Here is a 21,134-nt window from a genome sequence, read left to right as displayed (position 1 = left end):
CCAGTCATCAATTTTAATTTATTTATTTGTTTATTTTTTAATATATATTTATTTATTTATATTTATTTTTGGCTGCGTTGGATCTTCGTTTCTGTGCGAGGGCTTTCTCCAGTTGCGCCGAGCGGGGGCCACTCTTCATCGCGGTGCGCGGGCCTCTCACTATCGCGGCCTCTCTTGTTGCGGAGCACAGGCTCCAGACGCGCAGGCTCAGTAGTTGTGGCGCACGGGCCCAGCTGCTCCGCGGCATGTGGGATCCTCCCAGACCAGGACCGGAACCCGTGTCCCCTGCACTGGTAGGCAGATTCTCAACCACTGCACCACCAGGGAAGCCCTATTTAATTTTAAAAAAATATTTATTTATTTAACTTTTGGCTGCGTCGGGTCTTAATTGCGGCACTTGGGATCTGCGGTGCGTGGGCCCTTCCTTGTGGCATGTGGGCTCCAGACTGTGCGGGCTCAGTAGTTGCAGCACACGGGCTCAGTAGTTGCGGCACACGGGCTCAGTAGTTGTGGTGCGCGGGCTTAGTTGCCCCATGGCATGTGGGATCTTAGCTCCCCAACCAGGTATCGAACCCGCGTCCCCTGCATTGGAAGGCGGATTCTTAACCACTGGACCACCAGGGAAGTCCCCCAGTTACCAATTTTTAAATTTTACTCCAGGTATCTTTCATTTGTTTGACAGGAATTCCATTTGATTCCATCAAATCACAACATCTCACAAATATAGTCATCTTCCTACAGATGTTCTAAGATGTCACATGGAACAGAAATGCTTTGCTTTGCAGGGCTCAAGAGAAATGTGCTCAGACCAGAAAGAAGGCTTTGTGAAGGAGGGAATGTCAACAGGGAGGGAGATATCACAGCATCTGCTTTTCCAGGCCAGTTGTGCAGTGGTTTCTTTCCTGAGTCAGCCGTTTTTGTGCGGTGGTTCTCTGCCCTCTTCCTATTCCAGTACATTCCCACTCATGACAGTGGAGTCTCCAGGGGTGGGCAGACGTAGGGAATAAAAATCCTTATGTTCACCTAGGGGTGAGTATTGGAGTCAGGCTGGGTTATAGTTTAGAAATGTCCTCGCCTCCCATTCTGATAGGCTTTAGAGGGCTATGTGACCTCCTCCCTACAATGCTGGTAACATAAGACTAACACAGGAAATAAGCAAAAAACCAAAACCAAAACCAAATTATGTTATGCTGAAGCTGATTTTATTGCTATCTGGAGGCTGGAGCAGTAACTAGAGCAGTAACAAGAAATGGGACCTAAGACAGCTGAGCCCTTAACAGGGCTGGGATTTCCCAGGGAGAGGGGAGAGGGATTAGGTTTCTGGGCATCTGGAAGAAGCAGAAAGCAGAGTGAAAGGAGACAGGGAAGAGGTGTACTGTTCACAAGGGGGTGGTAAGGCCACACTGCAGAGACAGAACAGTTTAGATGTAATGTGTGAGGCATCAGAGAATCAAAGAAGGTTTTTGAACAAAAGAGTGACTTAAGACACAGTGCTGAACAAAGCATTGATGTGGCAGCAGTATTCATTTTCAGTTGAAGGGGACATGGCTAGGGGCGTGGAGCGGAAAGAAGGATACTAGAGTCAGGCTTAGATACCAGGTCACCACTGTGGCACTAGCTGAGGGGCCTTGTGTACGTGACTTGACCTGGCTGAGCCTCTATTTCTTCATCTGAAAATGATATGTTAGAAGTTTCCGTCTGGGAGGATTAATCATTTACTAAATATTTTACTAGGTTCTTACAATGTGCCAGACACTCTGCTAGGTGTCAGGGGTACAAAAAAGGACAAGAAAAGACATAGTCTCTGTCTTCCAGGAACTTACCATCTAGTATAAGAGATAGACAATTTAAGAAGTCAAGAAACATTAAAAACTGCTAAGTGTGATAAGGTGATATTGTGAATAAGGTAGGCAGGAAGGGGATCAGGGAAAGTCTTTCTGAGGAATTAGAAATTATGGAGACCAGAGAATTGAGAAGGAAATAGAAGAACAGGATTCTGAGACAAAAGGATGGTAGCAGGTCTCTCTGAAATAAATTATAGCAAAAACCTCACTAAGAAATTATGATGTATAGAGGGGAATATCTAAAATACAGCAACTGAAGAAACTGTGGTTTATCACATCATTATCTGATAGGTCTTATTGCTTCTCAGAAATCACAGTAATGAAAACATGTAAACTACCAGTGCTTCACATTTAAAGCTTTTATTTTGAAAAATAAAATACAAAAGTCATCAAGTTGTAAATGTATGTGGTAATTCCTCAACTTCTCAGAAACAATACAATGAATTATTTAAATAATTAAGATATTTAATATTATCCACATCAATACATTTAAACAGGTACAAGTGTTCTACAAAACATTAGAACATGTACAGACAACCTATTCCAAGATGAAACTGCCCAATTTTGCTTACAGAATCCCATCTTTAAACCCTCCCCTTGAAAACAAAGTTTGGAATCTGGTAAGAAAAGATGAGGACCAGAGCAGTTTTAAGAGAAAGCACACATCCTCTCTGGGCTCCTTCTCCACAGGGCCGTGCCCGTAATCAGGATCAAGAGCACTGTACTCGGGAGGAAGCAGGTCACTCAGGAGGGTCCGAATGTGTGCTGACATCCCACCCTCTCAGTGGGAGGAGACTGGCAAATGAGGAGATTCGGGCCATGGTACATATACTCCACTGATCTCAGCAGGGGACAGCCAGTCCTAGAAACAGCCAGTCCTAGAAACTTCTCTGCTGCTGAAAAGGCAGCAGTCTTCCCTAGGGCAAACAAACAGAATGTGTTACAGGTATGCAGTCAGTTTGTTCTCCCCTGCACGACACCGCCTCCTTTCTAGCTGTGGGCCTGGCACAAGCCAGGTAGACAGGTAGGGGGATGGACCATTATGAGAACAGCTGCCTCAGAAGGACTACCAGAGAGGCACACTCTCCCTCAGTCTGGGATGCTTTTAGATGCCTGCCAGTAGCTTCGATGTGCAACACAAAAGGATGGCAGCCAAAGCAAGGGCTGTTCCTGCCCTTTCTTTTCTTTTCTTTTTTTTTTTTTATATTATTTATTTATTTATTTATTTATGGCTGTGCTGGGTCTTCGTTTCTGTGCGAGGGCTTTCTCTAGTTGCGGCAAGCGGGGGCCACTCTTCATCACGGTGCGCGGGCCTCTCACTATCGCGGCCTCTCTTGTTGCGGAGCACAGGCTCCAGACGCGCAGGCTCAGTACTTGTGGCTCACAGGCCTAGTTGCTCCGCGGCACGTGGGATCTTCCCAGACCAGGGCTCAAACCCGTGCCCCCTGCATTGGCAGGCAGACTCTCAACCACTGCGCCACCAGGGAAGCCTGCCCATTTCTAAATGACTGCAACTGTCATCTGCAATTGAAGCTACTGCAGGGGCACTGACAGGGACATCAAATGTCCAGGGGTCGAACATGCTGACTCAGTATGAAAAAGTGGATACTGAGATTCTTTAAAGGAAGCTTTAGGAAACACAGTGACTGTCGTTCATATGCCAAAGGGATCCAAAAGACAAGAGAAAGACTACGATTTGTCTTGAGATGCTTTGATGTCTTCCTAGCTTCTCCCGAGTCCTTCTCTCATTGCATGTGGGCACCTTCAAGCATCGACAAGCAAACAAGGATGAAATGCTGCTGTGGAGGCCACTCAAGGCTGGAGTCAACTGACACTGCATTCTGTCTTGTAAAACAGCTGGTCAGTAATGAATCCCTGTATGCATGTTTCCAGGAGGGAATTTATCTATACTTTTGAAAGTATTTTTGAATAAACAAAATTATCCAAGGCCTGATAACGGCTGTTATACCTGTGTGCCCATCGAGTTGAAGTCTACATTTAGCATTTGCTTCTTAGCAAAAAAGGCAATCATAATTCCTAAAACCTGTGAATATTATTAACTTACTGCCATCCATGATTTTGACATGGCATAGCAGCGTTCATGTGCTTTTTCTATCTATAATCTATTAGCACACAGCAAGTCATAAAAACCTCTTATTCAAATCATATTATTCAATCTCAATTTTCTCAACAGCAGAAGAGGAATATTATATCACCTACTTGCCAGAGTGGTTTGAAACTTGAATGAAATCATTCATATATGTATATATATGAATAATATATATATTTATTATAGATATCATATAATATATCCTATATCATTTATATACTATATATATATATGATGCTTGGTATTTTACAACTGGTATGGAGTACACACTCAATACATGGTTAATATATAAAAAAAATAAAACAGCAAACAAAACTATAAGAAAAAAACAGATTTTATTTTTTACTTTTTTATAATAGGTTTTCTTTTTACATTTTATTTTAGTATTTTATTTTATTTTACTTTATTTTTTTTCCCACACTGCACGGCTGCAGAACCTTACTTCCCCGACCAGGGATCGAACCCTGCCCCCTGTAGTGGAAGCACGGAGCCCTAACCCCTTGGCTGCTAGGGAATTCCCAGGAAAAATCATATTTTGAAGAAAGCTTTTCAAGTTCCAAATGATCTAAGGCATAACCAAAATATTCAGAGCAAAACAGAATCTTAAGAAAGTGTGGGATAGGGGTGTGAGGTCTGAGCAGCCATGTCAGGAGGTCTAGGTTCAGAAACCAGCTTTGTCACTAATTGGCTGGTATCCCTGGACATGCACCTGATGATTACTCAGATAGAAAGGGCCAATAAGTCCTGCTCCACACTGTAGCCTTTAACTACAACGAGACAACATAGGTTACAAACATTAAGACATCATAATGCATTAACATCAGCAAGGTTGAAAAACCAACCAGGCAACTCCCAAAAATATTAGCGCAAAAACATCTGCACATCCAGCATACAGAGGAAGCAGTACAGGGTGGTGAAAGAATCCCTGGCTGGATGTCAGGAGACGGTGCTCTTTAGCCTTGGGTTTTTCCGACCTATGATGTGACCTTGACAAATCCTCTCTCTAGGATCAGTTTCCTTATCAGTAAACAGGTGGTTGAGGTTGATGGTCTTCAGGTTTCTTTCAGCTAAAATATTTCATCATTTTAAACCCCTCCTCATACTGAAAATAATAACTAACACTGTCTGAGTGCTTACTATGTGCCAGGCTTCTGGCAGACATTATCATGGTTAATTCTACCACTCTCTTATTAACATCGTCCTCATTTTACAGATGCAGAAACTAAGACACAGAGAAGTTAAGTAACTTGCTCAATGCCACACAGAGCCGAGATTCCAAAGCAGGTGAACTGACCCCAGGGCTGTGCCCTCCACCTGCCACGCTGCCTCCCGAGAGCCTAAGCAGTGAAACCCAAAGACCCAGCAATGTCCCCAACCTCACCTCAAGTATGCAAGAGGTTCCTGGCTCTGCTATTCCACTTGCTCAGTCTGTGGAAGGAAGCAAAAGATGTTTTAACGTTGGTTAGTATGAGAAGTGACTGCTCTCATCAAAATATCAGGTGTAGCTTGCAGGCTGTGATCAGAGACTTTCTAATGAATTCTGTCTGCTACTGTTGTATAATAAAGAAGATGACTGGCCTTTGGCTCTCGTTCCTGGTAGGGAGACTCTAAATCCTTGGAATTTTCCAGGTAACAGGAGTGTCTTTATTATTCATGAGCCCCTTAGATCATACCTGAGTTTCTGCTAAGAGATGAGATGACTCAGGATGGGGGCTGGTCACCAGGAAGACCAACCTGTGATTTGAGGGTTGGGGCTCTGAGCCAGCCCAGCTTCTGGGAAGGGGACGATGACTGGGGATTGAGTCCAATTCCATGCCAATGAGTCAATCAATCATGCCTATGTACTTAGACTTCAGTAAAAACTCTGGATGCCGAAGTTCAGTGGAGCGCCCTGGTTGGTGAACACGCTGATGTGTTCTGAGAAGGACACTGATTCCACAGGGAATGGGCACTGAAACTCTGAGTCTGAGACTCTCCCAGACCTTGTCCTATGTGTCTCTTCATTTGGCTGGTCTTGAATTGTTTCCTTTATAGTAAAACTATCTTTTATTTTTTTGGCCACACCGTGTGGCTTGCGGGATCTTAGTCTCCCCACCAGGGATCGAATCCGGGCCCCCGGCAGTGGAAGTGCAGAGTCCTAACCGCTGGACGCCAGGGAATTCCCAAGACTATAATCTTAAGTATAGCACTTTCCTGAGTTCTGTCAGAATTCTAGCTAAACGTAATCCTGAGAGTTCTGTGGGCTTCAGTTTTCTCATGTATTAGACATTAAATCAAAGCCTTTTTATAGGCTTTTTTCTAGTATGTGTGTGATACATTAAATGAAACTAACCAGAACGGGGCTTGAAGTGCCTATATTAAGTCTTTTGCCCAATTTTTTGTTACCTTTTCCTTATTTATTTGTAGGAATTCTCTATACTGATGAATCTTTTGTTTCAAAAATTTCCCCCCCTTAAGGTATCCTTTTTTACTGTCTTTATGATGCTTTCTAATAAGTAAACGTTCTCAATTTTAATGTAGTCCAAATTCTCCATTTTAAAATTAATGATCCATAAAAAGAAACAAAATTGAGTTATTTGTAGTGAGGTGGATGGACCTAGAGTCTGTCATACAGAGTGAAGTAAGTCAGAAAGAGAAAAACAAATACCATATGCTAACACATATATATGGAATCTAAAAAAAAAAATGGTTATGAAGAACCTAGGGGCAGGACAGGAATAATGATGCAGATGTAGAGAATGGACTTGAGGACACAGGGAGGGGGAAGGGTAAGCTGGGACAAAGTGAGAGAGTGGTATGGACTAATACATACACTACCAAATGTAAAATAGGTAGCTAGTGGGAAGCAGCCGCATAACACAGGGAGATTAGCTCGGTGCTTTGTGACCACCTAGAGGGTTGGGATAGGGAGGGTGGAGACGCAAGAGGGAGGAGATATGGGGATATATGTATATGTACAGCTGATTCACTTTGTTATAAAGCAGAAACTAACACACCATTGTAAAGCAATTATACTCCAATAAAGATGTTTAAATAAATAAATTAATTAAATTAAGTTAATGATCAGTATTTTTTATAACTCACTTAAGAAATCCCTCCCTCTTAAGGTCATGAAGATATTCTCCTTTATTGCCTACTAGAAACTTTATTATTTTGCCTTTCACATTTAGGCCTATAATCAACCTGGAAATGATTTTTATGTATGCTGTGAAGCAGGGGTGTCCCTTTAGTTTTAGTCTCAAATTCCCTTTCTTGACTCCTTCAGACTTACTATGCAAAACGGCCTTTGGATTTGACATTTCTTCAAGACTCTGCCTCTTGGATTATTCTCTGGCTCCAGTTACCATAGCCTGTAAGTGAGTGACAACTTGTTCACGAATCCATCCAGGTTTCTGGCACATCTTGCCCAGCCAAGGCTCAGGGCCCCTGTGCCCCTCTGTCTGCAAAAGTTGATCAGAGTCTTTTGGATAGATAAGGAGTTCCTTTGAGAAGATCTTTTTTTTTTCTCTGACTCTTGAGGCCTTATTTCAATTTCTCACACATAAAAGTAATTCAGTAGACATTTGTTGAATAAATGAATGAATGGATGGATTAAAGTCAAATATATGTTAATAAGCATATACCATGAAAGTAGTTTAAAATACTCAAGTAATATGTATCAGTTATTGATGGTTGTTATGAGACAAGGATCTGAGAAGACAGAGCCTTCAATCCTGGTGTGAGACACAGCTGCTCTTACAGAGAAGCCCATGTATTCTCGGCTTGCTTTAGGCAACACGACTTCACACAATCTGCGAGGTTCGCCTCAACAACCCAGATCTGGAACATTTTTAGAAACTGAGTTCCGTGCTGGGTCTTCATTTCCTATTAACAAGCGAATCACTGATAGCAGCAGCCTGGAGGCAACATGTATTATCACCATGCTGGACGGGGAAGTCTTCTGCTGGACTCAGGCTGTAGTCATTGATTTCTTCCCACTATTACATAGGAATGGCAGGTGATGCGCTCACGCACGACACTCTGGGCTACTCTAGGCCTGTCGGCCGTGACATCACCTATTTCTCTTCAACTCGAGAAACAATATTGGAATCCAAGCAAGTGACAGTGTGACATTACGAGGAGAACTCTGGATCTGTTTTAATTAATTTTTCAAAAAGTAAAAGTTATGAACTTCAAACTCGTACCATCCATTACCAACTTGGGGGACTTAGCAGTTGAGGGCCAATGGCTGTGTGTATAATGTATTCGCAAGTCTTCTAGGCTCCAAATGAGAAAAATGAAAAGGCCATGGATGTACATGTGATAAGAACAAAGGGCAGCTGTACGGTTTTATTTCACGTTCGGTATCAGAAGCCTGGAGCACATTCGCCACGGCAGGCTCCTTATATGTGGAATACTGTGTGGCTTGTGAGCGACCTCAAGCAATCAGATTTTAGTTATCAATAAAGTATTTCCCTGCTTTTGGAAGACACTGAGCCCGCTGAAATTCAGACTGTGTTAAATTGTTAAATGTAACGGATCTGTTTAACACAGATTGTTAAAACCAACAATTGCCAGAAGCCAGTCTTTCTGTCTTTGTTTTTGTTTTTTAACATCTTTTTTGGAGTATAATTGCTTTACAATGGTGTGTTAGTTTCTGCTTTATGAGGAAGTGAATCAGCTATACATATACATATATCCCCACGTCTCCTCCCTCTGGCCTCTCCCTCCCACCCTCCCTATCCCACCCCTCTAGGTGGTCACAAAGCACTGAGCTGATCTCCCTGCAGAAGCCAGTCTTTCTACCACCAGCACATAGCATTATCTCTTTGAAAAGATTACTTCAATGCAAGAGCCAATCTATTATTGTATATCAAGAGGAGGAAGCAGACACAGTACCTGAGGTTTTCCTTTAAGAAATTCAGGTAGCTGAAATTCTCCTTTATAGACCTGGAAAAACAAAGCCAAGTATGAGTTTAAGGAAACAGGTACTGTCGTCATCACTTTGGGATGCTTGCAAGGACTGATAGTGGATGGGTTCACTGCTTCATTCTTGGCAACTTGTTTGTTTTTTTTTTTTTAAATTATAGGGACAGGAGATGGATCACCAGGGCTGAGAGGAGGGTGTTTAAATTTATTTATTTATTTATTTTTGGCTGCGTTGGGTCTTCGTTGCGGTGCGCGAGCTTTCTCTAGTTGTGGCAAGCGGGGGCCACTCTTCATCGCGGTGCGTGGGCCTCCCACTATCGCGGCCTCTCTTGTTGCGGAGCACAGGCTCCAGACGCGCAGGCTCAGTAACTGTGGCTCACGGGCCCAGGTGCTCCGCGGCATGTGGGATCTTCCCAGACCAGGGCTCGAACCCGTCTGCCCTGCATTGGCAGGCGGATTCTTAACCACTGCGCCACCAGGGAAGCCCCTTGTCAAGTTTTAAAACGGGAGGGAAGCCCATCAGTTCAGAAGCAGCCTGAGTTGAGGACTGAGTGAAATCCCTGTTCACTCTGACCCCACCTGCTCTACTGTTGCCTGGGTGCTCCCAAATTGTGGGCTGGCTGGGAGAGGGCGTAGAGTCTCTGAAGAAGAAAGAAAAGCATCCTAACATTCCAAGTTCCAATCATTTTAGCTGAGAGAGAAAGCAAGCCCTAGGCCTTCTCTCTTCAGCAACCAACACAGAATTCACATAATTTAGGAATAGGCTCCTCCTGATTTCCTTCTGACATCTCCAACCTTACAACTCTGGATTAATCCAGCTTTACTTTTCTTAATGTACCCAATATTCCCATAATAATTTGAATATTAGGTGGTTCTTAAAATGATACATACTTTTAACCTTGTAAAATCTTATAATCAAAAACTTACTCTTTTCAACGTATAAAATTATGTTTCTAATAGCAGCAATAATTAGGAAATAGTTTTTTTAAAAGATGTGTAAGATCTTTACATAGAAAACTATAAAATATTATTGAGAGAAATTAAAAACCAAATAAATAGACATACCACTTTCAGGGATTGTAACATTCAACATAGTAAAGCTGTCCATTCTCCTCAAAGGATTTCCAATAAAAATTCTAGCATGCTTTTTGGGGTAGGGGTAGGGGTAATTTCAAGCTGATTGTAAAAGTTTTATGGAAATGCATAGGGCCAAGAATAATCCAGATAATCTTAAAAAGAACAGAGTGGAAGGACTTATTGTATCATAATAGAATATTATACAGCTATACATACAAAAAACGCAGCTATAATCAAGACGGTAAGGTTTTGGCACGAGGATAGACAAATATATTAATGAAACAAAATGAAGAGTCCAGAAACAGACCCCCATTTAGAGAGAACTCATTTATGACAAAGGTGGCACTGCAGAGCAGTACAGTTAGAACAAATAAATAAATGTGTTTATGTATATAATGATATACCATACTGCAATTTAAAAAATGAACTACTACTAAACCAACAATGTAGATGAATCCCAACACATAATGATGAGGAGACACAAGCCAGATCTCAAAAAATAATATACGATTGACACATGTCTCCATTTAAAACTTTTAAAGCTCAAAAATAGGCAAAGCAACTCTGATGTTAGAAATCGGGATACTGTTTACTCTGGGGAGGAGCAGGGTGGTAGTGATTGGGAGGGGGATGAGGGAGGCTTCAGGGTGCTGGTAATTTTCTGTCTTGATATGGGTAGCAATTATAAAGATGTGTTCATTTTGTGATCACTTATTGAGCTATGACTTGGATACTTTTCTCTATGTATGTTATACTTCAATAACAAAACTGAACAAATTAAGCCAGTAGCTTAGGAATTTACTACACTCGCTCTGTCTTGCTCTCTCTTTCACACACACATACACACACACTTTAAGTGCAAAGATATTTGTTTCAACACTGTCAACAACAGAAAAAAACTGGGAACTATTCATGTCAATCAAGAGTGAAGAAGGTCTCCATCAACTGCTGGACTCGAGAAACTACAGGAAGAAACTATGGATTGTCATTGGGGAGAGAGACACTGGGTAGCCCCTCAGAGCACAAAGAAATCTTCTAAATGGTGAATACTAAAGCCTACAAACCTAAAGGATTTTTACGTGGTTATAAGATGACTGATCCACTTCTAAAAGTAGCAGTATTCCTTCTGAGATTGAGAGAATGAATGCACTGTTTTCCTGTCTCTTTCTCTGCAATTTCTGAAACCTGGTCTATTCTTTAGGGTCTCTGCTACAGTTCTAGGAAGGCTAAATTAAAGCAGAGAGAAGAGGCTTATGCATAAGATATTTCTTTAGACATGCATCACACTGGAAGCTGAGGTGAGTGCAGGATAACAATAATGCAGCTGCTAGGAGCGTCTCGAAACCTTCATACCCTCAAAGAGTCCCAGGTCACTGGAGGGCTGGCCTAACTGCTCCCTGAAGAATCTGCATGTCAGAATCCTGTTTGCTTTACCCCAGCACCACAGTCCAGAGATTGTTCCAGCTTTCTTCATTTCCCCCCAGTTTTACTGAGATATAATTGACATATAACACTGTATTACTGTTTCAGCTTTCTGATGTAGGAAGTGTGTGTGACATCATGTTAACACTGACTTCCACTGTGCCTGTCTCCACTATCTGTGGGACAAGCAGACACTATATCCAAAGCAGGGGCTCAAGCCATTAGAATAGGTTTTTTATTTTTGCTTTTTACCAGATTCTCAAGTGTCTTTCCTTCTCCCTCTATTCAGGGAACTGAGTCCCAACCCCCATCCTCCAAGCCTCTAAGCATAAGCTGCCCAGGCCTAGGGTCCTGTGCCTTGGCTCCTTTACCGAACCAGAACAAGTCTGTTTGCCCCAGTGCCTCTTCCAGTGTTAGTGGGTTTGGTCCCTAAGAAACTTTTCTTATATTCCTCACATCCTCTCAGAAACCAACTCTCCTCTCTCTTAGCTAGCCTCTTCTGCTAGAATTCAAGCAGAAGGTTCAACGCAAGCCCACGGGGTCATACAGCTAGTTAGCGGCAGAGTAAGGCTCAGAAGGCCCTGGCTCAGCCCATTATATTAGCCCAATGAGCATGGCCCATTATACCACGCTCTTTGCATTTTACTACTATTAGCAAATCTGACTGTTACATTTTCCCTTCTCTTTTTGGTTTGTTGTAAGGCATGACAGAAAATACGCGTGGGAACATTAAATATTATAAGTGTCTTCCAGAAATCAACAGTTCCAGGGCTTCCCTGGTGGCGCAGTGGTTGAGAATCTGCCTGCCAATGCAGGGGACACGGGTTCGAGCCCTGGTCTGGGAAGATCCCACATGCCGCGGAGCAACTAGGCCTGTGAGCCACAATTACTGAGCCTGCGCGTCTGGAGCATGTGCTCCGCAACAAGAGAGGCCACGATAGTGAGAGGCCTGCGCACCGCGATGAAGAGTGGCCCCCACTTGCCGCAACTAGAGAAAGCCCTCGCACAGAAATGAAGACCCAACACAGCCATAAAATAAAAATAAATAAATAAATAAGCAAATATGGTTAAGAAAAAAACAAAACAGAAATCAACAGTTCCAGAGAGGTAAGGCTTATATGAAGGGGGGGAAAAAACCAAAACCTTAAATATGTGATGTTACAAATGTAGTTAAAAAAAAGGGGGGGGGGGGTTCAGGATAAGACATCAGACAAAAGGCTCAATCAAAAAATAAGTGGGAAGCTGTCTCCTCTCATTATCCTTTAGGGAAAAAATGCTTCAAAAGTTAGGAACTACAGTACTGACAAAAAGAACACTTTCTACTGACAAAGCAGTTCCTATTTAGTGCAGGAAACCAAGTATGGCATCACTTAATAAAAACAGCAAAGTTGGGAGTGGAATTTCCTCTGGCTAAAGGAACAGTGTTTCTGGACATATTAATCTCTGGTACTAATGAACTGAGGATTTTGCTAGACAGAAATGAGCTAGGCAGTCAGAATCCAAATGCTCCTACAGAGTCCTCCCACCTCAAGCACTGAAGAACAACAAGGAAACAAAAGTAGGCTTCTGATTTAGAGGGTGCATTGGCAATAAAAATAATACAAACAGCAGCTAAACGTTATTATTTTCTCTGCATCAGGTTAGTGTTGAGCATGCGTTTCACATGTATCACCCTATCGAATCCCACAGTCTCCTGAGGGAGGTATTTTTCTCTTTTTACAGATGAAGCAACTGAGGCACAGAGAAATTAAGTTAATTTGTCCAGTGTAGTGAAATGGGAGGCTACTGTACCATGATGGGGCTTAGATTTTAAAAGGGCCATCCTAATTGCTCTGTTTAGACTGTAAAGGGCCAAGGGCAGCAGTGCGGAAGCAACAGCAGTAATCCAGACAAGACAGGATGACAAGGAGGCAGCGGTGGAGGTGGTGAGAAGTGGTACGTTTGTGGATTTTTTTTTCCTAATCATGTCTAGATTTCCTAACAGACTGGATGTGGAATGTGAGAGAGCAGAGGGGAGTCAAGGATGACTCCAAGGTTTTTGGCCTAAGCAACTACCAACTGGAAATATGAAGTTGCCATCAACTCAGTTGGGAAAGGTTCTGGATATAGCAGATTTTCAGGGGTTCAATTTCAGCAATGTTAAGCTTCAGATGTCTATTAGACAATAAATGAAAATGTCAAGTAGCCAGTTAGATATACAAATCTAGGGTTCATGGAAGAGGTCTGGGCTGGGATCTATAAATTTGAGAATCATCAACTTATAGATGGTATTTAAAACTTGATACCTGATGAGATAAGACAGGTGCTCAGGGTAGAGAGAGAAGACCAGAGGACTTAAGACTGAGATATGGGGGAATCCTAACATTAAGAGGTCAGGGAGAAAAGGAAGAATCAGCAAAGAGGACTGAGAAGAGGCCACCAATGACACAGAAGGAAAAATTTTAAAAGTGGTGTCTAGAAGCCAGGTGAAGGAAACATATCAAGGAGGGAGTAATCAATTGTATCAAAAGAGTCTGGGAGACAAGATGATAACTGACCATTGGCTAAGCAATGTGAAGGTCACTGTGACCTTGACAAGAGCAAATTAAGTAGAATGGTAGTTGTGAAATTCTGAATGGAGTGAATGTAAGAAAAAATAGAGGGAGTGGAACCTGGAGACAGGAGTACAGAAAACGAGCTTTTAAGTAAAGGGAAGCAAAGAAATGGAATGGCAGTGGCAGGGCACCTGGCATAAGTGTAGGGGTGTGTGTGTGCCCGCGCGCGCGTGTGTGTGTGTGTGTGTGTTAAGATAGAAGAATTAAAGGCATATTTGTTTGTTGATGGGAAAGATTCTGCTGGAATGCAAAATGTGATGATGCAGGAAACAGGGAGATGGGCTTGGGTACACAGGGGAGGAAACGCCTTTGGATAGGAACACGTTCAGATGTTGACTTCCGTTACACAGACTTTCTATTATGACAGATGAGGATATTAGGTCGTAATACTTCTCTTCCTCTAGTCTCTCAAAACTTACACAATAATTTTTGTTTAAAGCCACATTCTGTAAGTTTTCATTATTATGACAATATAAATATCACAGTTACATTTTCTTACACAATTTGTGCTGTTTTAGCTAGAGTTAATAATTGCCTCATATACTTTTTAAATTAATAGACTTTATTTGTAGAGCAGTTTTAGGTTTACAGAAAAAATTGAGTTGAAAGCAGAGTCCCCATATACTTCCTCTCCCTCTCCTACAGTTTTCCCCAATTATTAACATCCTGCGTTACTGTGGTACATTTGTTACAATTAACAAACCAGTATAGATATACTGTTATTAACTGAAGTTTTAGTTTGCACTAGGGTTCACTCTCCGTGTTGTACTTTCTATGGGTTTTGACACATGTATCCGCCATTACAGTAGCACATAGAATAGTTCTACTAGCATAAAAATCTCCTGTGCTCCATCTATTTAGCCCTCCCTACCTTCCCCCAATCTTTTTATTATCTCCAGAGTTGGAATCATACAGTATGCAGCCTTTTGATTGGCTTCTTTCACTTAGTAATATGCACTTAAGGTTCCTCCATGTATTTTTGCAACTTGATAACTCACTTCTTTTAATCATTGAATAATGTTCCATTGTCTGGATATTTATTTACCCATTCACCTACTGAAGGACATCTTGGTGGCTTACAAATTGCAAGTTCTAGCAATTATGAACAAAGCTGCTGTAAACATCTGTGTACAGGTTTTGTGTGAACATAAGTTTTCAACTCATGTGGGTAAATACCAAGGAATGTGACTGCTGGATTACAAGGTAAGTGTATGTTTAATTTTATAAGAAACTGCCAAGCTGTCTTCCAAGTGGCTGTACCATTTTGCATTCCCACCAGCAGTGTATGAGGTTTCTGTTACTCCACATCCTCACAGTGATATGGTGGCGTCAGTGGTTTGAATTTTGGCCATTCTACTAGGTGTGTAGCGGTATCTCGTTGTTTTAATTTGCATTTTCCTAATGACATACAATGTGGAGCACCTTTTCATATGCTTAGTTGCCACTGGTATATTTTCCTTCGGCAAGGTGTGTCTATTCAGATCTTTTGCCCATTTTCCCCGTTTTCCCTTTCTTTCTTTCTTTTAAAAATTGAGGGGGGCTTCCCTGGTGGCGCAGTGGTTGAGAAGTCTGCCTGCCGCTGCAGGGGACGCGGGTTCGAGCCCTGGTCTGGGAGGATCCCACATGCCGCGGAGCAGCTAGGCCCGTGAGCCACGACTACTGAGCCTGCGCGTCTGGAGCTTGTGCTCCGCAACGGGAGAGGCTGCGACAGTGAGAGGCCCGCGCACCGCGATGAAGAGTGGCCCCCGCTTGCCACAACTAGAGAAAGCCCTCGCACAGAAACGAAGACCCAACACAGCCATAAATAAATAAATAAAAATAAATAAATTAAAAAAAAAAAATTGAGGTATGTCCCCGCGGGGGCCCGGCGCACAGTGGCTGCAAACAGCAGCCTCCTCAGTAGTGTGTGCAGCCTGTTGCCTGTATGTGTTGCCCTAAGGGACCTGGGAGACAGCCCTTTCCAGTGGACATTAACGACTGGCATGCTGTCCCCACTCTAGGCTCCAGACAGGTATGCACGGTGCCTTTGGAAAGCCCCAGGGCACAGTGGCCAGGGTCCACACAGGCTAAGTCATAATGTCCATCTGCACCAAGCTGCAGAACAAGGAGCATGTGCTTGAGGCCCTCTGCAGGGCCAAGTTCAAGTTCCCTGGCTGCCAGAAGATCCACATCTCCAAGTGGGGATTCACTAAGTTTAACGCAGATGAATTTGAAAACATGGTGCCAGAAAAGCGGCTCATCCCAGAAGGCTGTGGGGTCAAATACATCCCTAATCGTGGCCCCTGGACGAATGGTGGGCCCTGCCCGCATGACAGCCTTGGCGCTGTCCCCTCCTTACTCATGCCCACCAATAAATCCTACTTTCCTGTCAAAAAAAAAAAATTGAGGTATAGTTGATTTACAATATTACGTAAGTTTCAGGTGTACAACATAGTGCTTCATAATTTTTAAAGATTATACTCCGTTTATAGTTATTATAAAATGTTGGCTATATTCTCTGTGGTGTACAATGTATCTTTGTAACTTATTTATTTTACAATAGTAGTTTGTACCTTCTAATCCCTTACCTCTATCTTGCCCTGCCCCCCTTCCCTCTCCCCACTGGTAAGCACTAGTTTGTTTTCCATATCTGTGAGTCTGTTTCTTTTTGTTATATTCTCTAGCTTGCTTTATTTTTTTTTGGTTCCACATATAAGTGATAATATACAGTATTTGTCTTTTTGCATGTCTGAAAATGTCTTTATCTTATCCTAACACCTGGCTGAAAGTTCATCTGGTTATATAATTCTAGGATATAGTAATTTTCTCTCTGAAATTATGGCATTGCTCCATTGTCTTCTATTTTCCCATGTTTCTGTTGACAAGGCTGATATTCTAATTCCTGGTCCTTTGTATGTGACCTTTGTTTTCACTCTGCAAGATTTAAGAATTTTCTCTTTATCCCTGGTGGTTCTATAATTTTATGATAAGGTGCCTTGATGAGGCTCATTTTCTTCACTCATTGGTACTGGAGATGCATGTCCTTCTGTTCTTAGGAATATCCTTAAATTATTACTTTGATAATTTCCCACTCATCGTTTTCTCTATTTTTCTTGGACTCCAATTAGTCAAATGTTAGACCACTTGAATTAAGCCTCTAATTTTTTTTTCCTCTCCAAGTCATCTCTTGGTCTTTTTGTTCTACTTTTTTTTTAAATAAATAAATAAATAAATAACTAAATTTATTTATTTATTTATTTATTTATTTATTTATTTATGGCTGCATTGGGTCTTCGTTGCTGTGTGCGGGTTTTCTCTGGTTGTGTCGAGCGGGGGCTACTCTTTGTTGCGGTGCATGGGCTTTTCATTGCAGTGGCTTCTCTTGTTGCGGAGCAGGGCTCTAGGCGCGGGCTTCAGTAGTTGCAGCAGGCAGGCTCAGTAGTTGTGGCTCACGGGCTTAGCTGCTCCGCGGCATCTGGGATCTTCCTGGAATAGGGCTCGAACCCGTGTTCCCTGCATTGGCAGGCGGATTCTTAACCACTGCGCCACCAGGGAAGTCCCTGTTCTACTTTTTAAGAACGTTAATTATAGTTCATTTACGTTTCTTTTGCTCTTTACACTTTGTTTCCTCTGAGGTTCTTTTTTATCTTTCTTTTAGTCTCTTTCATGTTAGAGATGTTCTACAAACGTCCAGTGAGTCTTGGCTATGAAGTAGAGTTCTGTTTATGAGGGTTGAGTCTAATTTCAGGTATACTTCCTCAGCCAGCTTTTTTTTGGTCAGGGTTCTCCATGTATCATGTTTGTAGGCTTTTTTGGGGGGGTAGTTAAGAACGTAGAGAAAGCACCACAATCTCTTATCTTGGTACCAGCATTCTTCAGCTGGGTAGAGGTAGAGGATTGAGGTGTCATCTAATGATAATTTATTTTTTCAGAAAGCAGACTTTCAGTTAATGTTCTGGTTTTCAATTTGGAGCCCTAACTCTATTCCTAATGTCCCTATTTTCCCTCTAAGAGAATGTACTTCTTCTGCAAGGGGAGGGGAAGGGTGGTGATCTGGAAGTCTAACTGCTCTATACAGACTTTTGATCTCTCTCTTTTTAGTATCAGACCTCATCCTCCTCCCCTAATACCTGATGTTTCCAAATCCCTGAGCTTTTGTAGGGCTCAGGGTGAGCTGGCTTGTTTCTTGTTCCTCTGCTTGCTTGCATCCCGCTTTTTTCAGGCATATAAATTCAGCTATCTTCCACTCTGCTAAGTCATTTACTATTCCTACAACAGCTTTCCATCTTCATATATTATGTTTTAGTGGTGACAAACGGGTTTGGGGTCTCTAGTTTGGTGATCTCTGCAAAGCTGGAGATAGAAAAGGAGAAGAAGAGGTGCTAAAATTAAAGGACCCAATAGTACTTAGTTTTAAAGAAACATGTGGTGAGGGTGTACTCATAGTATGTATGTTCTCTGAGGTCCATGTGAGTAACGTGTGGCTGGAAGCTTTGCAGAAGCTGGAAACCATTATTTATAAGACTGCTAAGTAAAGGAACACATTACTACTGGAAAAGGAATTCTATGTTATGCAGAGAAAAAAGACAAGAAGGAGAGATGTGTACTTCCCATAACCTTTAGCTGTATTGTTAACTATTCGCAAGACACTGGAGCTGAGGGAAAAGGACTAAGGGTTTTTTTTTTAACCACTCCCTTCCAAGCTCTAACATTTTGCGATTCTCAAAGTTTCTCAAAGCCTGAATACCACAAGGAATACTTTCTCAGTTCCACCCTTGCCCCCTCTAGCAGGCCTCCTGGTCTGTGTCTAACAATTTATAAAGATTACCACACTGCTCTTCATCTTCTCACAGAGCAAAACACTAAACAAGGTCTAAAAGAAATGCATATAAAAATGTGAGCTCCGCATATTTAACCCTGCCTTATAGCTTTTACTTGTGATAGTGATAGCACGCTTCCATTTGAGAGGTTTTGGCTGGTGACGTATACCATTTCAAAAGAAATAAGTCAAATAGAAAAGTAAATTGTATTTGCTATTTTGGGTTTATAGACTAAAGTCAGATTCAAATTTCTGGAGTGAGGTATAATTAACTCTGTTATAAGCGAAGCCTTCAATTGTGGAATTACCTAGACTACAGAGCTAGAGAAGGGAGGAGAATTTATCTAAGCTGCCTGTGAAGTTTCAAAAACCCAAGAAAGAAGGGGTTCTGAATACTGGCTGAAGCAAGCAATGCATCATTCTTGTTACTTGTCCTCAGGCCACTTTCAGCTTTCTTACAAGATTAATCAGCAACTGACCAACTATGCCCAGTACCACTTCACCTGTTACCACAGCCTCACCTGTAGTAATAGTTTACAATTAAGGTGTAAGCAAAAGTCTCCAAGCAGCTAAAATGGGTGTCGTTAACACACTTGCAGACTGCAGATCCAGTCCTCCATTAGGTCCCTTTTCCTTTACACAGTTTTAACCATCATAAGTTATCTGGTCTCAACATGTAGCAATCAGATACAGCAAACAGGAAGGCAATGGGCAAGTACTGATAACTGAGAAGTGACAAATGAAACAAAGGAAGACACAGAAATTATAAAAGGCAGACAGGAAGCCTTGAGTTCTTTAAGAAAGGGACCAACAGTTCTATATCCTATATAAAGAGAAGATGGGCATTTTTCTCTTTATAACACATACAGTAATTTCCTTTGGATGAAATGAAAATTTAAATTATGATAAATTATTTATTTAAGAAGGTAAAGAAATATGTCATCAAAATGCAGAGGAATTCTACACCAAAATATTAAGGTTTGGTCTTAAATGGGACAAATCTGTCCAGAAACCTGACTTTCTAGAATGATGGGTTCCCCAAGGGTTTCGGACAGTCAAGCTTCTACAATTTACAGGAGAAAGTGTCAGACATGTTATGAGGCCTAACTCTGAATCTGGCTTGATCTTACGGAGAATATTAAACTTTTTCTAAATTATTTTCATGCTAAAAGTGTTTGTGGCCACATTCCCTTAGATTGAGCCCCCATGATCCCTGCTTCTGGTATTCATGACATGTGTAATCCCCTTCCTTTAAGTGTGAGCTGGATCTAGTGACTTGCTTCTAACAACTAGAATATGGCAAAAGTGATGGGATGTTATTTCTGAGATTAGGTCACAAAAGTGTTTCTTCTGTCTTGGGTACTCTTTCTTGCTTATTTGATTGGAAGGAAGCCAGCTGCATGTTGTGAACTGCCTTATAGAGAGGCCCAAGTGGCAAAAGAACTGATATCTCCAGCCAACGGCCAGCAAGGACCTGAGGCCTGCCCACACTCACAGGAGGGAGTTTGGAAAGGGATCCTCTCCCAACTGAACCTTCAGATGACTGCAGTCCTGGCTCACGGTTTGACCACACCCTCATGAAAGACCTTGACCCAAGGTATCTAGATAAACTGCACCTGGATTCCTAATCTACAGAAACTGGGAGATAATACATTTGTTGTTTTAAGCTAATTACCCTAAATTTTAGGGTAATTTGCTATGGCTAAGTAAATAACTAATACAGATTTTGGTGTCATAAGTGGGGTGATAACGTAACAAACACCTAAAATGTGGCAGAAGTTTTGGAACTGGGCAGGAGGAGGTAGCTAGAGGGACTTTAAGGAGAGCAGCAGTAAAAGCCTAAATTGACATGAATTGCAGTAGATTTTAGACGTTGAGGAGGCTACCTGTGCAGGTTTTAAGGAATGCAGGGACACCTGATTAGACACTAGAGGCAAGGGGATCTTATAACACAGTAACAGAAAGTTTAGCAACCCTGTCACCTGCAGTTATACAGAAAGTAGAAAATGAGCCAAACGAACTGGATGGTCCAGCTAAGGAAACTTCCAAGCAAAGTATTGAAGGTATCACTAGGTTTCTTCTTGATAATTATAGTAAAATATGCAAGAGAAGAGAGATATTGAGGGAAACATTGTTTAAAAAAAAAAAAAAAGGAGCCATGAGTTGCTGGTTTTGAAATGGGTTTGAAAATTCTTAGCCTTGCCATCTTCAACGCTAGAAGCGTAGCGCTGTCACATTTCTTTCACTGATTTTGCTTCCAATGTCATATCACCTTCTCTGCCTTTTAACTCTCCTGCCTCCCTCTTATAAGGACCCTTGTGATTACACTGGGCCCACCCAGGTAATACAGGATAATCTCTTCATTTAAGATTCCTTAGTTA

General features: G+C 41.9%; 1 protein-coding gene and 1 pseudogene across 2 annotated transcripts in view; one reads left to right on the top strand and one right to left on the bottom strand.

Annotated features, from left to right (window-relative positions):
• Window positions 1-2,239: 2,239 nt before the first annotated feature.
• Window positions 2,240-21,134, bottom strand: part of TPST1 (tyrosylprotein sulfotransferase 1) — a 121,896-nt gene continuing 103,001 nt past the window's right edge. The window contains exons 4-6 of one of the 2 annotated variants that reach the window (XM_068524444.1): window positions 8,833-8,883; window positions 5,336-5,382; window positions 2,240-2,761 (exon numbers count right to left, since the gene is read on the bottom strand). In XM_068524444.1, the coding sequence (XP_068380545.1) occupies window positions 5,365-5,382; window positions 8,833-8,883 (69 nt within the window). In that variant the 3' untranslated portion in view covers window positions 2,240-2,761; window positions 5,336-5,364. Of the gene's footprint in view, window positions 2,762-4,319; window positions 5,022-5,335; window positions 5,383-8,832; window positions 8,884-21,134 lie in introns of those variants that run through there. The other variant, XM_068524445.1, reaches the window with a different exon arrangement.
• Window positions 15,797-15,911, top strand: LOC137750848 (small nucleolar RNA SNORA70; annotated as a pseudogene).

The sequence above is a fragment of the Eschrichtius robustus genome, chromosome 16 (assembly GCF_028021215.1).
Source record: "Eschrichtius robustus isolate mEscRob2 chromosome 16, mEscRob2.pri, whole genome shotgun sequence".
Taxonomy (NCBI): domain Eukaryota; kingdom Metazoa; phylum Chordata; class Mammalia; order Artiodactyla; family Eschrichtiidae; genus Eschrichtius; species Eschrichtius robustus.
This window is presented reverse-complemented; position numbering and strand designations above follow the sequence as displayed.